Source organism: Cupressus sempervirens, chromosome 11 (genome assembly GCF_028749045.1).
Source record: "Cupressus sempervirens isolate cs-2001-9-10 chromosome 11, ASM2874904v1, whole genome shotgun sequence".
NCBI lineage: Eukaryota > Viridiplantae > Streptophyta > Pinopsida > Cupressales > Cupressaceae > Cupressus > Cupressus sempervirens.
The window spans coordinates 695,285,706-695,295,619 of NC_143128.1; the positions used below are offsets into that span (position 1 = coordinate 695,285,706).

Sequence of the window (9,914 nt, forward strand, 5' to 3'; positions counted from 1 at the left end):
TTAGGGCATGGAAAACTAAAATCCTCTTTTTAGATTTATTGATGATGACTTCAATTGATTGTTATGATAATTCAATTAAACTGATTGTAATTGTTAATCTCTTTTGCATGAACATAACTGTTATAACTGCCTTCTCATGAATATGATTTAATAACTGTATTTCATTGATTTGCTAGTTGTTAGCTAAGGTGTGAAAAAAGGGGTTGTTACTTTGGAGGAGACTAACCAAGCAGCCCATGATGAGGACTCTAACATCTTATGAGATTACTAATGTTGATTTAGATTTAGATTTAAGGTTCTCAACATATGGTATGGATTTTTCTTGTGATGAATTTAATTGTGAGCATAATGCTGTCTCTAACTCTTTTTCACAACTGGGTATGAAGGATGGCATTGATAATGTGGATATGTATGATGAAACACTTTCTTCCACTTCATATGCATTTGACTTATCTCATACACCTACTAGTTCACCTCATTTGGAGAGTCGAATAAAAGTAACTGAACATAAGATTATTGCAGCTTTATCACACTTTGATGTCATTTATGGGATGTTTGGAAAACACCTTTGAAAGAAAATGATGGAGGAGAGACAAAGGGGAGTTAAAGAGGAATTTCCACAGCTATCAATAATACAAGAAGGGCTGAAAACTATGAAATCAGATTATCTACACCTTTCAGATCATGATCATCTCTTTGACCTTGCACAAATTTTCTCAAAAGCATTGAGGAAGAAGGAAGTAGAAGTAGATGTGTGTACATATGAGCTCATGAATGCCAAGGACACTCTTGAGGCTACTTTAATGGCATTTCATGAAGCAGAAAATCAAATTGCTGCATTGAATCAAAAATTAGATTTGGCCCACTCCAATTCAGCCCGAGATTTCGATATGACCGTTGAGGAGGTTGTTTGTGATGACAGCATGAGGTCGCATCAAGTTGAGCAGGATTCATGCACTTCCAGTGGGCAGATTGTACTTTATGATGACCATTTGACAGAGGTCGAGGTTATGCAGTATGACTATACAATGAGGAGTGCTCATCACTTTAAGTTTGATTCACACGTGGAGGATTTGATGAGGCGCAGATATGGATTGGCTCAAAGTTGGTATCGTTTGTTGTGGGATGATGGTTTTCCATCTACGCAAGATGGGATTAGAGGTTGCAAGTATCGTGATCAGGTGGTGATGGGAGGTTACTTTCACAGAGACTAGTCAATTTTTCACTATAATGATATGTATCTGAATGGATTGGTTACATCTATGTCACAGATGTCTCATGCAAATATAGGCTTACAGGGTGGTTATGGTGTCAGTTCCTACCAGCTGGGTTACTTCTAGAGTCAACACATCCGTAGGAGTCTTGCAACGGTTGGATGTAGTTGTGAGGTTCTTAAGTGGTTTGTATCTCCTTATGGACGATGGATGTGAGAGTAGTTTTCTTTGAGAACCGAGTATTGACAGAGTTAGCAGTATAACTTGGTTGGGTTCCATTGATGGTCTTTGCCAATCCTGCCATGGTGAAGATGAGGTCAAAGTCATGTTATAGGAGTCTGATGATCTTCTTGGACATGTTTTGATTTTGATGCATTCCTCTTGTGTGCACAATTTGGATAGTTGTGTGATGTATATCCTTACACAGGTGAGGGAGGGAAGATAGGATGACTTTCTAAGTTGCTCTCTTTTGAAATGTTCACTCTTGTGGCACCTATTATTGGATTACTGCATGATTTGCAGCACGGTGGTTGGCTTATGAGGTAGTCTAGTAGATATTATCCTCTTCATGGATACATGTATTATAGGAGTTAGTGGGTGATATCGAGGACATCACAGAGGTCTTCACTTGGGATCCAGGTGGAGCTTTTACATGTATAGTTACAGATCAAGGAGTTGGGAGTGGTTTGTTGCATTCCATTCTCGTTGAAGATTGGTATATTGTTTATCTCTTGCCACCTTGTAATATAAGAGGTGTGTGTAGTTACAGCTGGAGGGAGGTATTCAATTGTCAAGAAAGCATTTCCTTTTATGATAGTAGTACATGGCAATTTGTTTTGGTTGGATATACACATGAGACATTTTGGATGTTGGATACCCAGTTGATTGGTGTTTAGGTTCACATTGAGTTGTTTTACAACTCTAGGGTTAGAGATGTTTACACTAGAACAATGCAGTGGTTAGATAGAGTATCATCTTTGAGGCAAATCTAGGATCTAGGCATTTGGTTCTTGCTTACAGATGCAGATTGCTTGGGGGCAAGCAATCTTTGGCAAGGGAGGACTTTCATGTCCCCTTTTCTAGCTAGTGGATTTTATAGCGCTATTAACCCGTTTTGCCTTGGTCCCATGGGAAAACTAGGTTTTCTATGTGGTTAGAGCAGTTTTTGTTCTAAGCAATTTTATTTGTAGGCTAATCGAGGTTGGTTTAGTGAGGTTTCCGAATACTTACTGTTCTTAGTAAGTTAGTAGGCTCAACATTCTTGGCATTTCAGGGTTGGACTAGGAGAGTCTCTTCAAGAGCTTTCCGACAAATCGCACAAGCATATCCGAGTCCATCTGATTGGAGATTTAGTGCCTGAAGATTTAATTGATTAATTAATAAAGTGACTATAAAATAAGTTCATATTAATTATCAGTTTACTATTATGGGAACTTTATTTCCCTAGTGGAAAATGTTTTATTTTATGAAGGAAACAAAGAAACACAAATGGGAATGCGAAGAGTCGCCTGTTTGTTCTTAAAAGGGAAGATGAAACTCGTTTTGGATTAACTTGGTTTATTGATTTGGATTTCACTGTCTCTCTTGGAGATTTAATGCCTACAGATTTAATTGATTAATTAATAAAGTGACTATAAAATAAGTTCACATTAATTATCACTTTATTATCATGGGAACTTTATTTCTCTAGTGGAAAATGTTTTATTTTATGAAGGAAATAAAGAAACAAAAATGGGAATGCGAAGAGTCCCCTGTTTGTTCTTAAAAGGGAAGATGAAACTCATTTTGGATTAACTTGGTTTTGTGATTTGGATTTCACTTTCTCTAGGAGAGCTATTTTTCGAAAGCTTTAACTTTCAATAGGTGAGAGGACGGAAACCCTCAAGCTTGGACAGTGGACGAAACCCCATAGTCGGTTGGAGATATCACACAAGTGTTTCACATTGTATTCTAGGTTCATCTTTCCTATTATCCAATCTTGTTGTAGTTTCTCTATCTACGATTGGATTTCTAGCTTGTTTTATTTAAGAACTTCAATGAGATATATGTATTTTGTGTTGGACATTTAATGCAATAATATTTTGGGAGTGCTTTACCTGGTTGTTTATTGAAGTTTTGCTAGAAATATTTGAAAGTTAATGCAGGAAGCTATTTGTTTAAAATTTCAGAGTTTCCATTAAGGGTTTCAAAGCAAATATCCTGTTAGGGATATTACACAATGGTTTTTCAAAATAATAACTGTGGTAAAGTTTGCAAATATCATTTTCAGTTTCAGATTTGCAATATGTTTGTAATAATAATATATGCTAAAGGTTTAGATGCATAACATAGAAGGAAGACATTAAGCATGATCAAGAAAATCATACGTCATATGACAATGACACATTGCAAATGATAAACTTCTGATATGAACAGCGATAAAGTTTTTACTATTAATCAGTATTGGTCAAAGTTCCAAACTGATTATGTATTGAATTAAGCTTGATAAACAAGAAGTTGATATGCAAACAAAAAACTGAAACAAAATCAGAAACCTTTATCAAGGTGCTTAGCTATGACACTCTCCACTAAGTACTTGGTACTTCGGTCTATGTACCTAGTACTTGGGTACGTGTACCCATGCAACATAGTGGTGCATTATAAAAAGTGCACAAGTACCTTTCTGATGCTAGTAACATTATTGTCAGTCTGATTTCCAAACTTTGAGTTGTAAACTTTATTAAGAATACTCAAATCTTCTTGAGTGAGACAAGAGGAAATTTTATAACTTTTTGGGAACTCCTTTATTTTTAACATTGTTTTCCATCATTAAGATCTGAAATCAAATTATCTAAATCATCCCTTTTTAAGAAGACAAATTGTTATTCTTGTTATGTGTTTTTTCTTCCTAGCTCTAGTGGAAGCCTTTATCTACTTTTGCTATTAGTAAATACCTAGGTTGTGTCAATGGGCCCTTGGTCTACTGGTGAAGTTGAATGGCTCACAAAGAGCCCACCAAGGATCAAGTCTTGCCAAGTGCAAGGTCCGAAGACATCAAAAAGGGATGAGGCCGGGATCGTGCCCTAGGCGAATTTGGCAGCGTGGATGCTCCTCAGTCCTTGGCTCTTAGCCGAAGAGGTTGCAGGGATGCGTGGGCCCGTATCGGGTACCTAAAACGTCTTTGTGGATGACCTCCATAAAAAAAAAATACTTAGGTTGCTGGTTCAGATTCTAGTTCTTATGCAGGTTTGATATTCAGGTTCGACATTCGCTCGATTTTTTTTTTTGGGCTGGGTTCAGTTCATTTTGGGCTTGTTCATATAAGATTTTTTTAAAAAAAGAAAAATTATATATATGTAAACATATGCTGTAGCAAATAAATTTATACATCACTATGCTAATATTATAGCAATTTAGCAACATACACCACCATATATATTCACAATTTAGTTCGAATAGCATGACAAAATGTCAAAATACACCACTAATCATGAATCCAATCCAGTATTATAAATACCTTATCTAAAATATAAGATATCTTTTTATTTTCATTTACTATCTTAATTTAAAACTAACATTTAAAATCTAATGAAAATAAATTTAATATTTTTATTTATTTTTATTAGTATTCAATTATTAACATTTCAAAAATTAATAAATATAAATTAAAAAAATTAAATTTTCTAATCTTTCAGTTTGAATTTATAACATTTCAAAGACTGATTTCAAGAATCACAAACTTCATATAATGTTGTGCAATGAATATAAATCATGGCGGATCTCCTCCCGACGTAATGTTGCGTTCTCAAATTATGGGATAAATTTCATTGAATCTAGGCGAGGGCATAGCCTCGGACTTCAACAAAAAATAACAATCGCTCAAATTCGTTCTACTTCACCGAAACCACTCCAAATTCCTCCTGGGTCCGTTCACGTGTTTTGACATTCGGTCAAATTGGATGCAAATTTGACCTGGGTCCGTATGGGCGAATTTTCTACAAATATCACAGAGACATTGCGATTTGGATTCGGTTTCAAATCAAATACGACTATCACGCGAACCAACTTGCGATTTCCTAGTTACCAATGCGAATATGGTAACTTAGGTAAATACTAACATGATTTCTAATATAACGAATCTTTTGTTTATAAAAGCTGTTTTCAAGGGTTATATAGTTTGGCAAGTTACATATACATTACCAAAATGCATGCAAAGAAAGTTTATTCCAACATAGTTGTTGAATACACCTGGAAACATAAACAAACTAGAGGTACATAACCTTGGAGAAAACTTTCCTGCTGGGTTGAATTATTATATCACATATCTTCGAACCATTAATAATACATCATCATTTCAAATACATATGTTTTTATTGTACTTTCTGTTTCTGTTTCTGCAGATGATCCCTCTTCTCCAAGACGAATTACAAGAAATTCATCATCAATTGATAGATACTGTAGTTGAGATTAGTGAAGATGCTGCTGCTGCTGCTGCACTTGCAGCTGAAGGGAGAGATGGGGTTGTGCTGAAGTGCTATTATAAGGCAGAAGCATTGAACCCAAGCATGAAATCATGCTACAGATCTTCTCAAGTGGTGAGCCCTGCTTCCGATAATTGAAATTTATTTGATGCAAATTGTGTCACGCTGTTCAAGCCTAATGAGCTACCCTTTCTGTAATCTTTCTATCTCCTACAAATTGTTTTTAGAGCGCGCTGTCCTTCAAGAACGTAATTGTTTTTTAAAGTGATCTATTTTCTAGGTGTAATTCTTATTTTAGCTCTCACAATTCAACTAGAAATAAGTCTTGACGTTAATTCATTTACATTATCTTTTAATTTTGTTTCTTGTATTTTCACTCCTATCAGACACCTATTTCGCCACTTCCTGTACTTATTCCAGCAGATTATCCAAATAGCTCTCCTATACTTCTGGACAAAGCTCCCACTGGATCATGGTGAGTAAATTGTGATTGGAACAACTTTTTTGTGATCTAACGATGCACTTATTCTTTCTAATAATGAGGGTGCTGTGGCAGTAAGGAATATGAGGATCTCTCATCTAAAGCAAGAGAAAAGTTCCATGCAGCAATGCAGACCCTCCCACAACCGATCTCGATTATGGCATTGGCAAGAACCTGGGATGTGAGTGCTCGGAGCACAGTAGTTGAATATGCTCAACAAAGTGGAGGAGGGAGTTTCAGCTCATATTTTGGTACATGGGAAAGTTGTACAAACGCTTGATAATTCTTCATTTATGTGATATAAAGTATATTTTTATGTATTATATATTCAAGTGACTGTTTTTGTTTTTCTTTAAAATTATCATCCAATTGATATTATAGCCTGCTTTAAAATGCATGGAAGGAAATAGCATGACAGTTAATTGTTTCCAGGGAAATGTGAAAAGATTATAACCAACCTAATGGAATATGTACCTTTAAACATGGTGTAGGTTTGCAGCAACTGATTGTTATGGTTGTATGTAAAAATTTATCCCAGCTATTTTCAACTAAGAAAATCTGAAATCACATTGCCAAGCAAATGAGATACTACAACATTAAATCAATTATAACGCAGGGACAATATTTGATCAAATCAAGAATTGCCGCTGATTTCGCATCCCAAAGGTGTCCCATATGTACAATATGATCAGAAAGAGTTGAATTCGATCACTGTGGCAAAATATATAATAAAAATCAAGATTGGAGCTTTACCGTACACAATTTCAATTGAGCAAACTTTGATTCAGAGATATTGCTCTTATTCCGTTAAATTATTTTGTATTTATAGCTATTTACAATATATTATTTTGCCATTTATTCTTGAAACTTGATTAATTTGTTATCATCAGGGATATGCCATAGTGCTAGAGATCATTAGTTACCATGCTACAGTAATAGGTAAAACAAGGGTAGCAACAGGACCCTCACCTGTGTAAGTGCAAGAAGAAATGGGAAATGATGGAATCCTGGTTTGAATGAGTCATTATCGGATAGGCTACATATACTTAATTTGAACTGCTTTTGGAACCGCATTGAATGTAACCCGCAGCTTAGTATTGCACTAAAGTTGTGGATGGATAAATTTAAGCTCATTACTAAAGCTCCATTTTGGGGCACTACTTCAAGAGCATTAATGTATTTGCACACATCCCAAGTGAACTCGGTCATAAGTCACGTGGAGATCGCTGTGTAGAGCTACGATCCTTTTTAAAATTTTGGCTACATTTGGTTCCTACACAGTCTTTGGCTCTTCCTCCTCATTCACTTCTCCATTGGATCAACTCCATGGAAGGAACAACTAAGGATCCATGACCTATTCAATATCCAATTGTGCTACATTTGGTCGTGGACGCAAATTTGATTTGGAAATCCTTTTTAGTTCCTGCCTTGCTCAGCAGTAGAGATTCCAATTGATTTTTAAGACGTTATTAATTAATCTAGAATTTGTTCAACAACTTGCGTTTCTAAATTTTAATTGTTTTTGTTATAGTATTTACTGACCATTTTAAAAATCTCCATTTATTAATAACAAAAAATAGTTTTTAAAAAAGCAATTTCTTTAGAATGTAGATGGCTTAAAACATTTGCAGCCTTAGTGCCTATGCAAATAAGAGGTTTTTGCTTGACAACTTACCTGACACACCCGTTCAGTGAGGATGTCTACTTTCGTCGTCATTTTCTGTGCTTTGCAAATTAAAACAACACGTCACCCCTCAAGGTATACTGTGACACGCCCATTGTTCAGTAAGGATGTCTAGTTTCATCATCATTTCCTATTCATTGCAAAATGAAAGCACGTCACCCTTCAAGGTATGAAGTGCATCAACCACCAACTGTAAACTTCGCTAATAAATAGTCACACAATATTTCTTTAAAAACCATCCATCCCGGTGCCCATTCGCATTATCTCCACAAAGTGATCTATTTCACTAGTCGGAGGTATTGGGCTCATTTAGATTACACAGGACCCGAGTAGAAACAAAAAAGAGCAGGTTGAGGGGGATAGGAGACATCATAGGCACGTAGTTGAATCTTCTTTCCTGCTGGGATCCGCAATGCATGGAGAAAATATAATTCTATACGTTTGACTACAGACTAAATGTAGCCACATAGATCGCCTATTTTAATGGAGGTTCTTCCCAACCCAAAGACAAACAAAGAGGAAACTTTGTCCGAGGCATTTCATGCTCCCGTGAGCAAGCAATGCACACACTGGTGCGTTCTCTCGCCAGCCACTGAACCAGTTGTATGATTACTCTCAATGTACCGATTTAAATGTATTTCTTGATAACTGTGACAATCAATGTAATGGGACCAAATCTCGATGGGAGCACTTACCAGTCAGGGTTGTGAGATTCGCCAATTTCAATAAACTCTGGGAAATCATATTCATAAATTTTAGGCAAAGAGGTGGTCATTATATTTTGTCTGTAGTACATATGACATTGGCAGGTACCCTTTTTTCACTCTGTTTATCGGAATTCTAAGATTGTGTAAGATACCTAATACTCACGAAGATTCTGGGGATATGTTTTTTTTCAAGTCGAAGTCTGCAGGTGATCGAACGAGTGTGGAGTCAATAATTATAGCCAATGGGCTATCCAAAATCTGGAGAATCGATAGCTCAATCGTCTCTCATGAATGAATTTGGATGCAAAAGTCTACAGTTAAATGTTTAAGCAATTCCATTTAAATCTATGTGTTAAAATTAAGTCGCCAATACCAATGGAATTTGCTACAATGATTTAAATGGTTAAGCACTTCCATTTAAATCTATGTGACAAAATTAAGTCACCACTACCAATGTAATTTGCAGTTAGTTGGACAATGATTTAAAGGTGGACAAGATGAATGAGCTTTTTGAAGAGGCAAGGTTTCATTAGATAGTTTCTTATTCAAAATAAAAAATTGAAAGAGCTACAAAAAATAGATTAATTTGGTGTATAAGATTCTCTTAGACCATTAGTCCTCTAGACATCATTGAAATACTTTTATTTATTCATTCTTTAGATATTGATATCGTCATAATGGAATAAAAGTTCCATCAAAATCTTCTAGTACACCCCTTGGTAGAATGTAAAGATTTCTAGTAAGACATGTTCAATAACATCTTGTTGTTGGTTTATATAGAGCACAATGTAACCTAATTCATCCTTCGACGATGGATGAATGCAAGGCAATTCCCTTTTTCTTGTGTCCAAGAAAGTTCTAGGACTAGATAGACTTAAGTTATGTTTTAAAAAACTTTTGGCACATTTTTGGGAGATGTTGGTAGGTAGCAAAAGAGTGTAGGATAAGGTAAGGGTTGCTCAAAGATTTGAATGCTACCTTCTTGGCAATCTCTATAGTCAAGACCTCAAAAATATTTTGACAAGTTCAGGGTAATTGACCTATACAATATGATTTATAAAATTCTCAATATGGTTATGGGTTGACAAAAGAAACTATGGATCACCATCACACTACATTAGATGAACAAAGTGGGTTCTCAGAGTGGGTGGGTTTTAGATGTCACCCTTGTGGCACATGAAGTTATATATACTTTATCAAACAAAAGAAAATTGAAGGTATGGTGTTGATGCTAGATATGAAAAAATGCATATGTTAGGGCCTCTTAGATCTTGGATGTGTCTTAGATGCATTCCTATAAATATTTGAGTTTACTATTAAGGGGCACACATGGATTGAAGTTGTGCTTATTTTCCATTCATTTTAGTC

At 35.6% G+C, this 9,914-nt stretch overlaps 1 protein-coding gene across 1 annotated transcript in view; it reads left to right on the forward strand.

Moving 5' to 3' along the window:
* Positions 1 to 6,907, forward strand: part of LOC149531601 (mediator of RNA polymerase II transcription subunit 15a-like) — a 49,497-nt gene extending 42,590 nt beyond the window's left edge. Inside the window, exons 9-11 of the mRNA XM_089810613.1 lie at positions 5,594 to 5,788; positions 6,061 to 6,149; positions 6,231 to 6,907. Coding sequence (XP_089666739.1) covers positions 5,594 to 5,788; positions 6,061 to 6,149; positions 6,231 to 6,435 — 489 coding nt within the window. The 3' untranslated portion in view covers positions 6,436 to 6,907. The remainder of the gene's footprint in view (positions 1 to 5,593; positions 5,789 to 6,060; positions 6,150 to 6,230) is intronic.
* The last annotated feature ends 3,007 nt before the right edge of the window (positions 6,908 to 9,914 follow it).